The 14,830-nt window shown below is 51.5% G+C and overlaps 8 protein-coding genes across 8 annotated transcripts; 3 read left to right on the top strand and 5 right to left on the bottom strand.

Annotated features, from left to right (window-relative positions):
- Positions 1–724: 724 nt before the first annotated feature.
- M436DRAFT_74871 (uncharacterized protein) lies at positions 725–1,950 on the top strand (the record flags this gene model as incomplete). The annotated part of the gene is made up of 2 exons (XM_013569911.1): positions 725–1,793; positions 1,919–1,950. 2 exons carry the CDS (start codon positions 725–727, stop codon positions 1,948–1,950), a joined length of 1,101 nt encoding a protein of 366 aa, XP_013425365.1.
- A 550-nt stretch (positions 1,951–2,500) lies between these two features.
- M436DRAFT_12125 (uncharacterized protein) lies at positions 2,501–3,702 on the bottom strand (the record flags this gene model as incomplete). Its single annotated transcript, XM_013569579.1, has 3 exons — positions 2,501–2,892; positions 2,948–3,421; positions 3,477–3,702. Coding segments are annotated over 3 exons (1,092 nt in total), but the record flags the coding sequence as incomplete, so codon positions are not given.
- Positions 3,703–4,046: 344 nt separating this feature from the next.
- Positions 4,047–4,485, top strand: M436DRAFT_74873 (PHF5-like protein; the record flags this gene model as incomplete). Its single annotated transcript, XM_013569912.1, has 3 exons — positions 4,047–4,063; positions 4,118–4,292; positions 4,351–4,485. 3 exons carry the CDS (start codon positions 4,047–4,049, stop codon positions 4,483–4,485), a joined length of 327 nt encoding a protein of 108 aa, XP_013425366.1.
- A 723-nt stretch (positions 4,486–5,208) lies between these two features.
- Positions 5,209–6,165, bottom strand: M436DRAFT_52551 (uncharacterized protein; the record flags this gene model as incomplete). The annotated part of the gene is made up of 2 exons (XM_013569745.1): positions 5,209–5,944; positions 6,002–6,165. The coding sequence occupies 2 exons, from the start codon at positions 6,163–6,165 to the stop codon at positions 5,209–5,211; spliced, it is 900 nt and encodes a 299-aa protein (XP_013425199.1).
- A 202-nt stretch (positions 6,166–6,367) lies between these two features.
- On the top strand, positions 6,368–7,155 carry M436DRAFT_52545 (Cwf15/Cwc15 cell cycle control protein; the record flags this gene model as incomplete). Its single annotated transcript, XM_013569744.1, has 2 exons — positions 6,368–6,950; positions 7,007–7,155. 2 exons carry the CDS (start codon positions 6,368–6,370, stop codon positions 7,153–7,155), a joined length of 732 nt encoding a protein of 243 aa, XP_013425198.1.
- Positions 7,156–7,322: 167 nt separating this feature from the next.
- On the bottom strand, positions 7,323–8,946 carry M436DRAFT_65953 (uncharacterized protein; the record flags this gene model as incomplete). The annotated part of the gene is made up of 5 exons (XM_013569806.1): positions 7,323–7,447; positions 7,510–7,873; positions 8,151–8,633; positions 8,699–8,749; positions 8,899–8,946. The coding sequence occupies 5 exons, from the start codon at positions 8,944–8,946 to the stop codon at positions 7,323–7,325; spliced, it is 1,071 nt and encodes a 356-aa protein (XP_013425260.1).
- Positions 8,947–9,757: 811 nt separating this feature from the next.
- Positions 9,758–12,649, bottom strand: M436DRAFT_84120 (uncharacterized protein; the record flags this gene model as incomplete). The annotated part of the gene is made up of 1 exon (XM_013569913.1): positions 9,758–12,649. One exon carries the CDS (start codon positions 12,647–12,649, stop codon positions 9,758–9,760), a length of 2,892 nt encoding a protein of 963 aa, XP_013425367.1.
- A 408-nt stretch (positions 12,650–13,057) lies between these two features.
- M436DRAFT_51826 (Pkinase-domain-containing protein) lies at positions 13,058–14,355 on the bottom strand (the record flags this gene model as incomplete). Its single annotated transcript, XM_013569618.1, has 2 exons — positions 13,058–13,189; positions 13,243–14,355. The coding sequence occupies 2 exons, from the start codon at positions 14,353–14,355 to the stop codon at positions 13,058–13,060; spliced, it is 1,245 nt and encodes a 414-aa protein (XP_013425072.1).
- Positions 14,356–14,830: the final 475 nt, after the last annotated feature.

Genomic DNA, 14,830 nt, shown 5'->3' on the forward strand with positions numbered 1-14,830 from the left:
TCGACACGCGCCATGTTCCGATTGCTTTCTCACCACTTCGCAAGTGAGGTCCCGGACGAGACTCAGCCACGTGTCACGATAGGCAATAGATACACACCGGAGTATGAGGCTCCAGTATGCATCTCGTGATGACTCGTGACGTCTTTGGTAGCTTTGGATTTCCATGATGTCGGATGCTGACGTGAAGTTGAAGTGGAAGGAAGCCAGTCAGGAGTCGCGGTTTCCATATTTGGTGTTCTCCGGAGCCTCCGGGATCGTCGTCCATCTGCCGCGTGCCACACCGCCCTCTTCCGACACCTACCTTGCATCGCAGCATGTTCGTAACTCTTCGACAAACGTGCCTGGGTAAGACTGCGTGCTGGAACACGGTAATGGGTAACAAAACTTCCGGTCAGGAGGTCCGGCACTTTGGCCACTCCAGTCCGCCGACCTAGGACTGCCTCGTTCGGGTCTCTGATGTCAGACTCCAGCCTGCAAGTCCTCGATACATGCGACGAGAATCCTCTCGCGAGGCAGTGTAGGGGTACTGATGAGGCAATCCAAGAGCATGTGCTATTTTTGCTGTCGTAGGTCTGATATGAACAACATGGAGCTGTTTTCACCCGATGTCTCGCGGCCTCGAGGTGTATTATAAAGCGGACTCGGGTACGACTTGATTCTCTCATCAAGCAGCTAAGACGGGGAAGTCTTCTGGAATTCAAAGGTTCTACCGAGTATTAACATCATGTGGAAATATCTACTTACTATCGGACTTGCTCTCTTCCAAGTCGCCGATGCCTGCGAATCATACGGCATCGACTTCAAGAACAACAAGAACTACTTCATCAACATCAACTCCAACGAATCTTTTACCTCCGTATCAGAATTCTATGACTGCGCGGAACCTGCTCGCGTCATCCTCATCACTCCCAAGAATGAATCAATATTCTGCTCAGACGTTGTGACCACTCCCGACTATACCGATGTCACTTCTACTTGTCCGATCTTGAAGAACCAGATGTATTCTGGTGATTGGACTTTGGTACTTCTGGACAACAATGGCAACGGCAGCAGTTTCAATGCCAACCGCCACTTGCATCTCAGTGTTGGGGCACAATTTACTTCGACTGTGATCCCAACCATTACTCTTTCTGTCACACAAACCCCAACATCTACTGTAAATGCTACAATCACAGACTTGGAATCCACAACTCTTGCACCTGCATCGATCACCAGTCTGGCCAGCAATGCACAGACACAGACAGTCACTTACTACCCTCCTCGCGAGACCATTACCAAATCGTCAACAGCAACGGTCAAACGCACCACCACAAGCTTCACTTACACTATCAAGACCTACACGGTGACCGACCCCTGTGCAGTTGCCTTTGCAGCCATGACAGCGGATCCCTCAGCGGACCCTTCTCTCTTATCTATCGCTCAAGCCGCCATTGCCTCTGCAAGCCCAACCCCAGCGGTCGCCCGTCGCGCCAGGATCAGACGCGACGTTACCAAAGTCATCCAAGTTGCAAGACGCAACCTGGTCAATCTCGCCAAACGTGCACCTGACAGCGCAACCGTGACATCGACGGATACCAACACTGCCAACTGGATCTCAGTGACATCTAGCTATACTGCTACCCCTGTCACTCTCACAGCATACAGTAAGTCTTGTCCCATCCCTCATAACGTCAAGTGCAAGCAGCTGACGTACATACTAGCAACTGTGGAAAGCACAACGACGATCACTCCAGCACCCGTCACTATCATAGCGACCAAGACAACAGTAACAAAGACTGCCGGAACATCCACTCGTACAATCACAAAACGCACGACTACGACGTCCAAGATCACGAAGACGGTGACTGCAACGTATGTTTCTCTTGCTCCTCTGAATTGTCTCTCCATGGCTCACTGACATTTCTCTCCAGTCTCAAAGTTACTACCTATGTCCCTGGCAAGGGCTGCTGAGTGTTCGGATGACTGCGGAGGTGTAATCTGATATCCTCTTGTGAAAGGTATAGGAATACGGCTCTCGCGTTTGGATTCTGGAGTCTGGGTATAAGCTCTTTTGTCAAATCACAGCTCATAGAAAGCGCTCCTTTTCTTTTACTTGCTGGATCTACCCTCATTCTTTTATCTGAGGTCATGTCTTTTGTGACTTCGGATATTTGATCTATATAGAACTACGTTACGAGTAGACACGAGCTTTAGAAAATGTTGATTTTATTCTTGTTATGTTTTAAAATCATCTCCATAACACGAGATGGTCTGTCATAAGGGAAAGAAGAGGCCCGCCATGTTCGGCATGTCTAATGCGCCATTACGCCTCCGCAGCTATGCATAAAGATTAGTCATAAGAAAGATAAAACCACTCGCTCCTCTATCCCCATCAGAGATCATCACGTGTCAACAAGCCGTAATCGTTGGACTCGCCAGGGGTATCCCAGGGGTCACTAGCAGGGCCAGGGCCATAGTCGCCGAACCCACCGCCACCGCCCCTCATCATACCAGCATAATTCTTATCCGTCTTTGCCTTTTGCACAATTGAATACTTGGAGCCCATGTCCTTGGCCTGAGCTACTGTGCGAGTGAGAGAGGCGAGCAGCGACACCATGTGCACGTCTGACTGTTCCTGTGCAGAAGCTGTTGCGAGGGCGGATTGAAGCATTCCTGGCACGGGGATTGTGGTAGATGATTGAGTGGTGGGAGGGGCGAGTAAAGGAAGACGAGAGAGCATGGAAGAGATTTCGCGGAGGAGTTGGTGGTTGAGGGGAGGGTCGCTCGGGCCGGCGGGAATGGAGGCGTCGGTGAGGTATGATTGTGGTAGTTCGGCAAGGTAGGCCTTGATGAGGTTGATGCGTTGGTGCAGCATCTTGATGGCGTTGTACTTGGCGGTGAGGGACGAGATGACTAGGTATTATTAGCTTGTGTGGTTCTGACATCGCGCATGTCTTGTCTCGTCTACCTTCTTCATCGGCGGCACTGAGTTGAACGTCGTTGGAAGCAGCTCCATCCTCAGCACGACCCTTGGCTTTTGAAGGAGGAGTGGCCGAGTTGTGAACAGCAGCGGAGCCGCTTCCCTTTGCAACAAAGTCGACAGCGATCATCTCGGCCTCTCCAGTCTCGACCTCGAAGGGCAATTGGCGGAAACGCATCTGCAGTTGGCGACCCATGGCCCAGCCGTCGACTTGTAGACCCTTGTCCGCATTTTCGCTGCCAGGTTCGTAGTAGGACTCGTAGATAGAGATGGGTAGCTTTCCGCCAGTGAGGGCACCGTCAAGGATGGTCTGAGGATGGAAGAGTAGGAGCATGAGCGAGTCGTTGTACGAGTGTTGCAACTGCTGGAGGATAGGAACATGTTCGGGGAGAGGACCTGAGGGGGGAGCGAGGGTGAAGATGGCGACCAGATCGAGCGGAGGGGCCTTGTGAACGTCCTTGACTGTTTCGTGGTCAGCTATGACAGCCTGGGATAGAGCGGATGAACAGAGGCATACACTGTTCTAGACGCTCGGCAAACCACTCTTCGTCGACCAAGACTTTGTCGCCTATCTCCTTGGTCTTACACTGGAAGGCTTGCTCCATGGTGATGGTGCGTCCATTTTGCTGACCGATGATAGCACCAACAATTGGGCCTTCCTGCTTGCGCATAGAGTGGCGCGTTATGTAGTCGGAGATGGTGAGGAGGACCAGTGGATGCAGCTGGACGGAAAGTGACGAGTCCGAGGTGCTGCTGGACAGCAGAGAGTTGCTTGCCGTCTCGACCATGATTGCGACAGTGGTGGATTGGTATTCACGATGTTTGGTCACAGACTGGTGGAGGTGAAGCTGATTACGTCGGTGTTTGAGCGGAAGTTCAGTCCAATCTAAACCCCGCACTATCTCCGCGTGTGCCTCAGTCGCGCTTTCCGCATGAAGAAGCTTCTACAACTTCCACAAACCACAAACCACTTCACTCGCACGCCACGAGCCTTCCTCGAGCACCTCTTCGCGACTGAACCGACCCTCTTTATATTGTCTCGGCGACTCCAGATCTATCATCGAGCGCTCCCTCCCACATTGCCATCATGTCGCGCCATCATCCGTACGTTCCTCGTACAAGGCAATCCTAGAGAGGCACAAGCTGACAAGGACACAGCGATTTGGTAATGTGTCGCAAGACAGCAGGCATCTCCATCGGCCGCCTCTGCGACAAGTGCGATGGCAAGTGCCCCGTATGCGACAGTTACGTCCGCCCCACAACCCTCGTCCGCATCTGCGACGAATGCTCCTTCGGCAACTACCAAAACAAATGCCTTGTCTGCGGTGGCGAGGTAGGAACACACTCTACACCTCTTCTCTTTCCGTCGTGTTACTAACACAATCCCTCAGGGAATCTCCGACGCCTTCTACTGCTTTGAATGCACCCGTCTGGAAAAGGACAGAGACGGCTGCCCCAAGATTATAAATCTGGGTAGTTCGAGGACAGATCTGTTTTACCAGAAAAAGAATTTCCGGAATCATTAGCACCCTTGAACGCCGTTCTGAGAACGCAGGACGGCCAATCACAATCTGGAGGACGCCGAGGACTTACTGCAGGCTGAAATGCCTGGCGCGAAACTGCCTGATAGCACCAATGGTTGCCGCTTGACAAAGCCACCATGACAAATTCCGCAGACGAATAAACACGATAGAGAGGGGCTGGCAGGAAAAGGGCTGGATACTTTCGGTCTAGGTCGAGCCATCTCTGCAGGTTGCGCTTCAGGGGAATAGCGACATCTTCGTTGCTCTGTCACCCCCGATTAACCAGCCAAACTCCCGTCTCGCGTATGCAGCAGCTTTCCCTTGAGCCAGCTCGTGAACGGTCATGAAGTCAAGGCGCGCAACGAAACAGCATATGAAATTGCAAGCATGGTAGATTAGAATCGATGATCAAGGTCGTATCAGAACGACAATTTTAGACTTTTGTTATTCATCTATATCCTTCCGTCTTGTGTGACGTTCTTTCGATGTTACCATGCTATACACAAGGCGGACCATAGCCGACGCTGCAACCATGTATTTGTGCAATGTCAATCTGCAAATTCTTGTCTTTGCAACGAGCATAGCAGATAATGGCCCTCGAATGTTTTCGCGCCCGTTTCCGGGCCGAAGGTCGGGCGGATGTGGGCTGGCTTTCGTAGACTCGTAGCCTCGAGCTTGAGAGACGAGTGAGTTAGTGGTAGGTGGTATCCGATACTTCTCAGAAGCTCAACCAGGAATGTTGGCAAGCTCTCTTGAATTTGCAGCATTCAACTCAGCCATCAAACCACCCTTGTCCCTCTTCTTCTCATCCTGCTCCAACTTGCTCTGCACGAACTGATGCAGAATCTTGACCTTTTCCAGCGCAACGTTTGAGCAGTTGAGCGTAGTCAAGGGATCCACAGGCACACCTCCATACTTTGCAATCTGGCACACCTCTCCGTGACGATTCATGCTAACAATCATCTCGCCATCGCGAACGGCTTCTTCAGCTAGATTGGCATCCAGCAGCACAGTCTCGCCGTTGTGGTAGAAGGAGAAAGACACACAGAAGGGATGGTGTTGCATGGCCAGTTTCACGGGTTCGCGCTCACGGGCATCAAACACCGTGACATCTTCTCCATGCACCTCGACCTCTGGGCGGCGGAAGTGTTGGAGGGCGGCGACCAAGGCAATGCAGCAAGCATCGATCAAACCGCCGTCGTGGTCCAGAACGTGTATGTCTGCACGCACGGCAAAGCACTTTGCGCCGGCGATGATGCACAGAGACTCAGTGTCCAGGGCTCCAGAGCGACGGATAGACTTTTCCAGTAGACGTGAGAGGACGGTTTCTGCATGATTGGGGCGGCCGACTTCGAAGGCGGGAGAGGCCATGGGTGAGAGTTCGGTCGAGATGGAAAAGACGCCGTCGAATTTGCGATCGGGGAAGGGTGTGGTGACTTCTGCGGATATCCTTGCTACGACTCTGTGGTGCTTGTTAGTGAATCGTCTCTTTTCTGTATCGTGGGGTGTCGGTGTATACCTCGTCTTGCCCAAGCGGACATCGGCCACGCCATAGTCGTCGCCGAATTGAAGGTCTAGATTTCTGAATTGGTCGAGTTGACGGCCATCGAGACGGATGCTTTCGAACAGGGCATCGCGGATGAATTGACGCTCGTTCAGCGAGGGCTCGACTTCTCGTGGCATGCTGTGCAATGTGTGTGATGTGTGTAAGTGACTATGACGTTCTTCTCGATTATTTTACTGGCCATGAACATTTCCCCATTGCTTGCCCGCCGCAAGCTCCGACGGCGTTTCCCGCCTGCATCTCCAACTCTCACTCTGCGACCGACCTTCTGTCAATCTACTCCATACAAACCACTTTGTCGCAACACACAACACACTCATCATGACCACCGCCCATCGTCCCACCTTCGACCCCGCCCGCGGCAAAGACTCCCTTCGCGGTCCCGGATACCACCAACGCCTTCTCCCCGCCCACAAAACCCTCAAGTTCCGTCAAGTAACCCAAGGAACCACCGACGAGCACTCAGCCCGCGACCTCCGCGCCGAACTCTTGCGCGCCGAACGCCGCCACTTTGCCAAAAAGGAAGGTCGCGAGTTGTCTCCTGAAGAAGAAGAGGAAGAGAAAGTGACTTTGGCAATCGAAGGCGCAAAAGGTCAGAAGCGCAGTCTGGAGAAGGGAGAGCAAGGAGAAGAGCAAGATGAGGAAGACTATGAGGCTAAGCGAACGAGGGTTCTTGAAGAGACGCGCGATGTCGATGCCGATTCGGACGATGCCTCAGAAGAGGACGACGATTCTTCCGACGAGGAAAGCGACGATGACGATGAAGCAGAGTTGATGCGCGAGTTGGCTAAGATCAAGGCCGAGCGTGCAGAACAGGCTGCCAGAGAGGCTGCAGAGCAAGCGGCAAAGGAGGAAGAGCAGCAGATGCGGGACATTGCTACTGGAAACCCGCTTCTCAACAAAGGTACGACTACTCTCTCTTCAAAATGCAGCGTTTACCAAGTGCTGACAATATCACAGGAGCATACGATGTCAAGCGAAGATGGGACGACGATGTCGTCTTCAAAAACCAGGCCAGAGGAACCGAAGACAAGAAGGGCAAGGAGTTTGTCAACGACTTGCTGAGATCAGACTTCCACAGACGTTTCATGAGCAAATATGTCCGCTAGAAGCTCTCATCTCCAACACTCACAAGCACCATTCTGACTTGAGAGCATCATTCATACAAACATCATGATTGCAATTTGGTCATTACGCCATAAAAACTAGCACTCTGGTGCTGGCTGCAACCGAGCTATTACCCTCTCAGGACATCTCTCCTGTATTAATCAGGCCCCTAGTAGTCAGAACGCTCATTGCCGTAGGCACCGGCAGCCTCACGCTTGGCCTCACCCTTCTCGACCATCTTCTCGTTCTTCATCATACCACCAAGCTTGCTCATCAACTTTCCAGCGGTCGAATCTGCAAGTGTTGTATCAGCACACATATTCATCGCCAAAAGATCACAAAGGCTCAAAACTTACCGCCATGCTTCCCGGAGCTCTCATCAGTACCGTAGCTGGAAGACTTGTTGCCGTATCCAGTACCACTGGTAGCACCGCTTCCATATTCATTGCTACCCGAGTATGCGCCAGTCTCTCCCGAAGAGCCGAAACGAGTATCGCTAGAGTCGCCAAAGGTGTCGCGACCAGAGGTGGACTTGTTGCCGTAGCCAGCACCACCAGTGGTACCGGAGCCGAAGTCGTTGCTGCCCGAGTAGGCGCCAGTGTCGTTCGATGAGCCAAAGCGCGTGTTGCTCGAGTCGTCATAAGTGTCACGGTCAGCCGATGACTTGTTGCCGTAACCGGCGCCGCTGGTGGCACCTGAGCCGAAGTTGTCGTCGGTGGACTGTCAAGTTAAATAGGTCAGCTTTTGATCGAATCGAGTTGTAAACTTGGAGCATGATCAAGAAATTCATACAATCAATTTCTTCAACATGATTGTTTCTTTCTGACGTGGTGTTGATGTGATTGGTAATGAAGTGGGAGGGCAATAACAGGGAACAAGGCAAGATAGCTCAAGCAATATGCTGTACCCATGCTCAAAGCCAAGACAAGATGTGCAAAAGATAAGGCAAGTAGAGATCATGGAAGGATTCCCATCATGCAGAAAAGTAGGTACTTACAGGGTAGTTTCCACCAGTGGTGTGGTGTGTGTCTCTCTCGATACCGTGGCTAGGCTTCAAGTCATCATCGCGAATGTTTTCTCCAGCAGACTTGTGGTGGTGTCCAAAGGTATCGGTGTTGCTTGATCCGTAACCGGTGTTGCTGGAACCGTAGGTATCGTTTGACGAAGAGAAGTTGTCACTGCCAGTGTTTGATGAGCCATAGGTGTCTCTGCCGGTGTTGGAGGAACCATAGGTATCTCTGTCGGTGTTGGAGGAGCCGTAGGTATCTCTGCCAGTAGTGTTGGAAGATCCATAATCATCGCGACCAGACGACGAGTACTCGTCTCTGCCGAGTCCAGAGCCACTACGATCGGCAATGTCATCGCTGCCAAGAGCACCACCACGGTTGTAGTTCGAAGAGTCGTTGAACTCGTCGCGTCCAACACCGCTACCGGGGTTTCTTCCGCTGCTCAGGTTGTCATTGCCGTAGCTCGAATCTTGCTGTTATCATATGTTGATCAGCAAAAGAGTGTATATCATGCTTGGCAATAGATAGGTATGCTTACACCGTAGCCTGACGAGCCAGTGGTTCTGTCGTTGAGACCTCCTTGGCGACCCTGCAGACAAGGTGGTCAGCTACAAAGGCTTGGGAGACGTAGTGATGGACATTGAGAAAAGAGGGGTCATTGATAGCAGAAATGATAGGTCCACAGAGCTTTGTAGGTAGCTCTATAGGAAGATAAGAGACGAGGAACATGGAACATACACTGCCGTAGTCATCATTGCTGTTGCTGTTGTAGTCGTTGTAAGACATGATGGATGTGTTTGGTGATGAGATATTCGTGATGTTGATAGTATTCCCAGAAGTAATAGCTAGAAAAACCCACACAAATACGGGAGGCAGCTAATGCATTTATAAGGAGGTAGCTGCTCGCCCATCGCAGGTTCAGATCTTGAGGACACCATAAGCTGCGTCATATCTCTGGACAAGCTCCACAGAAAAACACCCCCGCCGCGTGAGAGATAGCGAAGGGAGCAGCAAGCGCAGCAAACTTGGCCACGCTTCCCCCTTCCCGACCCTTGGGTTTCACGCGAACTTGGTTTGGTGAACAAAAGATCGACAACAAAACAAGCAGGGTCTCCAATCGAAAAGCTTCGAGCCCTCACATGCTCTGCCCTTCCCCCGCTTCCCGTCATGTCTCAGGAACTTGAATGCACAGCCTGACAGGTCCAGAACCTTTTCCTTCATCGCAACACACAAAGCCACCAAAGACAGGTGGGCTGAGCTGGCTGGAAGAAAACCTGCTTGGTAATCTAGTTGCTTTGCCTACTTCGCTTGACCTCGCTATCCGGTGGGAAAATGCATCGCACATGATCTTCAGTGGCTCTGTTCAAAGCAAGCCACACATCCGTCATCTTTCGGTTCAAGTTCAAGGAAACAGAGCAACCAGGACACCCACCATGGGCCATGGCGTGCTTTGGTAGAGAAAGAGAATAAGATTGCGTTTACGTCTAATGGAAACATCGCTTCTTACTGAAGGTCATCAGATCAAGGCATTTTCTTGGTTACCTTCCTTGTCGTACATGAATTACTGGACATAACTCGTCATGATACAGGTATAATCTCAATCATCGCTTCCAATTCCACTCTCATCTCCAGCCGGCCAAGGTTGCATCTTGAGGTCTCGCGAGCCACTTGGTGTCGAGGGCGATGACTGTGTCTCTTGTGGTAACGATGCCGAAGAACTCTCGAAGTCTTCTTCTTCTCCCTGATCTTCTTCGTCACTCTCTATTCCCTCCTCGACAAACGTGCCTTCGCCATGTAGAGATGATGCCGAAGGTGCCACTATAATGCCGTCTTCGCCATCTGTCGTGTTTTCGACCCCCAAAGTTGGCGTTGGTGGCTGGAACCTAAGGTCAGGATTCTCAACCCTAGGATGTTCCTCCATAGATGCCTCAGATATATTCCCATTGCCTCTGGAAATAGGTCTGGGGGATGCAGGTGAATGAAAACTGCCTCTCCAGAATCCTCTCCTGCGTCTGACCTCTCCATTGGTAAAGGGAGGAGATTGCTGGTCTGGTGAGGGTGAATTAAGAGGAGAGTCGTAAGCGCCCCTTCCGAATTGTGACTTGTTGACCATCTGCTGAATAATGGGGATGTCCAGACTGGCACTGGCTCCTGTGCGTACGAACAAGACAAGGCTCAAACAGACCATCAAAACCGTCATCTGAGCAATGGCCATACGCTTCTGGAACAACAACTCATCAGCGACGATGCTCAACCGAACACTGACAGCATGAATCTCCCTCTGATATTGGTCACGATGATTATCAAGCTCGATGACGGTACTCTGCCACAACTGATCGTACTGTTGTTTGAAGTCTTGGAGCTCAGCAAATACAGTTGCGTTCAGGTTCTCAAGGAATGATTCAGTCTTTTTTATCTGTCGCTTCTCAACCTTGATAAAGGCATCGCGCAGGATGCGAGACTGCTCCTCGATATACTGGAGAGACAGCGTAGCGTTGGTCTCGAGCATCTGCAAACGTTTGTGGGTCGACTTGAAGAATGACTCTTGAGTGCTGGGATTCGCATGAGCTGAAGAGACAGTCGATGTACCGGGTTTTTGGTGAACCTCAGGCGCTGGAGACGACTGCTTGTTACTTGCGTTAGCACTTTTGATGTGAGCGCTAGAGTTGGCAGACTGGGAGATGCTAGACTTGACAGACACCGATTTGCTGCTCGAATCTTGCGGTATCTGTTGCGAAAAATTCTTAACAGCATCAGCGATTGTAGAGGATGTTTTTGCTTGAGGCGTGACGATGGGCTCAGAGGATATCACCGCCCCTGACGAGCTATTGGTTGGGCTTGAGGCGACTCGGATGGACGTCGATGTCGTGTTCTTAAGATTGCTTGTCTGTGTGTTAGAGTCTGCAGTGGTCTGTGATATGTCATTTGTATCTGGTGTGGTGCTGTTGTTTGATGACGCGTCCTTGGAAGCGCTCTTTGTGAGGGGTTGTGTGATGGTCGATGTATGTTCCCTGTTAGCGATGGGAGATTGTACCTCAGAGCTTGTCGATGTAGACACTCTCGAAGCACTTGAAGATTCTCTAGGTGCGCCTGATGATGGCAAAACAGTGGAGCTTTCAGTTGCAGTCTCGACAGGTTTTGCAGACTCTACAGCAATAGACTTGTCAGCTTCTTTCGAAGACTGAAGAGGTTCTTGAGGAGGATCCTGAGCAGGAGACAGCGAAGCATCAGGCATGACGGATTCCTCCAGATCATCGCTGATTTCACCACGAGCCAACTCTTCCTGGTGTCGAAACTCTTCCATCATCGTAGTACCGTGTACCCTGAGAAGACTGACCGGACAATAATACTCTTTACCGTAATGAGTCAGGAACTCAATCCGAAGATACCTGGCCCAGATCAGTGGCTGCTCAACCAGGAAAGCTTGAACTGAACGAGTATTCCGCGCCTCAAATACACCAAGTTCTCTCCAGCGATCTGCTTTCACAGGATACCGATCGGATACCGAGACTCTAAAGGTACGGAAAATCGAGGAGAAGAACTCGTAGTTCGCCAGGACGATGGTATCAATGAAGATATCGTTACAAAGTTCGACAATCAGGAACTTGTTTGAGCTCGAGCAAATGTTGAGCATATAGCTATCCTTGTTCTCGATCAAGACAGAGTGCGCAGACTTGGATTCAGGGTTGGATTTGAGCACGGTTGCGGCACAATCAAACGAGGCATAGTTGGATCGTTCTTTGCAAGTCTTGCCAGCATCCTTGCTTCGAAGAGTGGGTTCAGAAGCCGCCGCAGGCTGAGCACTGGCAGTTGATGACGAAAGACTATCCTGCCTTCCAAAGCCACCAAAGTCCAACTCGATTTCGGAGTCTTCGCCAAGAATATCGAGGGCATTGTCGATGGGTCGCGGTTCGCGAACGACCTTGTCCTGTCTGAGGTGTGACTTCTGGCCGACATGCTCAGGCGACTGACCAACTTTGGCCAAGTTCTGTTTCTTCCATTCCTCGAACGACAAGAAGTTTGCATTGTCCAATGGTGAGTCTGTCTCGACCTCGGCTTCGGGTTGTATCGCGGAAGGCTGCCGAATCTCTGTGGAGGAGGTATGTGGCTTTTCTGGAGTAAGACTGCTTGATATGGATGTCGAGTCTGCAGTGACCGGAGCAGGAGTGACGGTAGGGGTGAGGCTGGTGGTCGAGTTCGAAGTCGGTGAAGAGCGGTTCAGACACTGCTGAGGCAGGGAGTGGGTGATGTAGTTGACCGTACCAGTGCGACATGTTGTTTGGCGTAACTCGCTGTTTCGTGCATCCTGTGTTGAAGAGACGCTGGTGTTGGCGATACTACTGCTGCCGCTGCTGCTGCTGCTGCTGACGGCAGGGACAGATGTCTTGTTACTACTGTTTTCATGCTGCGCCGAGGCGATAAGACACAGATGGAAGAGCACGAACAGCAGTACCGCCAGCGCTCTGCCGTTTCTGAAAGCGTACTGCATCTCTTGGGCGCATCGTCCTGCAAGATCAACGGGATGCGTTGTACATGTTTTGGATCGACTTTCTGGACCGTTGCATCGTCACTTCCGCGAGTGTGGGGAAGGAACCTGTCTCGCCTGTCAAGACTCGAAACCCGCTCGATCGACGAAAAGCCTTGACCTCAGTTCACAGCCTCAATTCAGTCATGAATCGCTCGTGATATTCATATTCTAGAGAAACGACAGAATGGCTCTGATAGCCAGGGAAGATGTACCAGAGTCGTGCCTTCCGTTTCATGCCATATCGGTAATAGACCGCCCAAACGCCGCGCAAAACAGAGAGCCTTGGCTCACCGTCGCAACCATAACCCACAACCAACCAGCCATCATTTGAAGAAAATCATAAGAGGGCCTTTTGCCCTGAAACTATTGTTACAGACCTTCCTCGCCGGCCTGGCACACTTTGATGCCCTTACCCCACTCAGAGTTCAGTACTTGGTGTGCGCTGATGCGTCTGCTGGCATTGGGATCCAATATCGAGTAGATGACATTTCTGCATCGCGCCTGATGCTCTTGATTAGCAGTGGTTCTTTCTCTCGTGACAATACATGACTTACTCTATGCAATGACTCGATCGGTCCATAGCCAGCGTCGCTCTTGCGGCCTTGGACGTAATTGTCATAGAACTCATCTTCGTCCTTGTTGGCTACACGCCATAGATGTCTGCCGGTTCTCATGGCCATGTAGATGACACCACATGCCCAGACATCTACTGCACGAGGATCGAACTCCTTGTCAGTATATTCTTCTGGTGCGATGTATGGCGCGCTACCACAAAGACCTGCTGTCATGTGCGGTTCTGTCTCCCAAGCCATGCGAAAGCATTCGCCATTGCCGAAATCTGTAATCTTGAGGGCGCCGTGTGTCGTGAGCAACAAATTTTCGGGTTTCAGATCGCGATGTGCGACTCCCATCTCATGGATGTATTCAACACCACGCATGAGCTGCAGGAAATAACAATCCGCCTCGACGACTTCTAGTTTGCCCGCAGCGAGGACCAACGAGTAAAGATCTCCACCAGCGCAGAATTCCATGACTTCACAGTAATCACCCTTTGCGTCGGTAAGCAAGTCGAGGGTATGGATGACGTTGGGATGTCTCAAAGACGATGAGATGCAAAACTCCGAGTTAAGGCGTTTGCTGTACTTCTTTGAGTCTTCCTGTGGTCTTCGGCGGAACTCCTTGACGGCATAGAGTTGCTCGTGCTTCGAGTCATTCGGATCCACCTTGTGCGCTATCCTGACGATACCGAAAGCACCACGGCCGACGATCTCCTGACACTTGCCATATTTTTGAACAAGCGTTGCGGTACCGGCAGGGCCGTTCTTCTGGTCCGAAGCGACCCTGTTCTTTTCGTTTTTGATTTGGTCCACCCAACTGGCCATGAGAGACAAAGGCTGCTCTTCGTGGTGCTCCTTCTTCTTGCCTCCAAGGAAGTCGCGAACCATGTCAGTCAACTTCTCCTGTCTTCGAGCACTTTTGAGTTGATGGTGATGAGAGCCGTCTTCGTCGATCCAGAAACGACGATGTTGAGCGGATGCGACTTCGCCCTCCTTCTTGTCCTTCTTCGCGTCGCTGCCGCTTCTGGAGACGGTTCCAGCCAGCCTGGCTTTGTCGGTTTGTGATGATTGTCTAGAAGGATTTGCTGGTCTCAAGGGCTTAGGCGGCATGGCTTCGGCCTCTGGTTCTTCTACGGCAGTCTCGGGGACCTTATCGGCGACCTTGTCTTTGATTGAAAGATCCCTGGAAGATTCGTTGGTATCCTTGGCCGAGAACATGCGACTTAACCGCGAAGTGAAGGTAGGCTTCTTCGGCGGACCGGCTGGGCGCGCGTCGCCATTGAGAGGGGACTTTGCGGTAGAGGCGGGCAGAGAGGACTGAGAGCTGATCGAGGAAGGATTTGAAGGGGTTACTGAAGGAGATATTCCCTGAGACTTCAAGTCTTCAGTAGCGACGGCCATTGCGGAAAGATGTGAAGACGACGTGACGTCTTTGGATGGTTTAATAGATGAGGCAGGAGGCCGCGGAGGCCGATCGTTTTCGCGTTCAGACAGCAAATCCAGGTGTCAGACGGGCGCAGTATACGAGATGAAATGTGTTGATGACTGCCACGTAGAAGATGCTGGAGGGTGTGGCCACAGCGAC

The sequence above is a fragment of the Aureobasidium namibiae genome, assembly GCF_000721765.1.
Source record: "Aureobasidium namibiae CBS 147.97 unplaced genomic scaffold scaffold_14, whole genome shotgun sequence".
Taxonomy (NCBI): domain Eukaryota; kingdom Fungi; phylum Ascomycota; class Dothideomycetes; order Dothideales; family Saccotheciaceae; genus Aureobasidium; species Aureobasidium namibiae.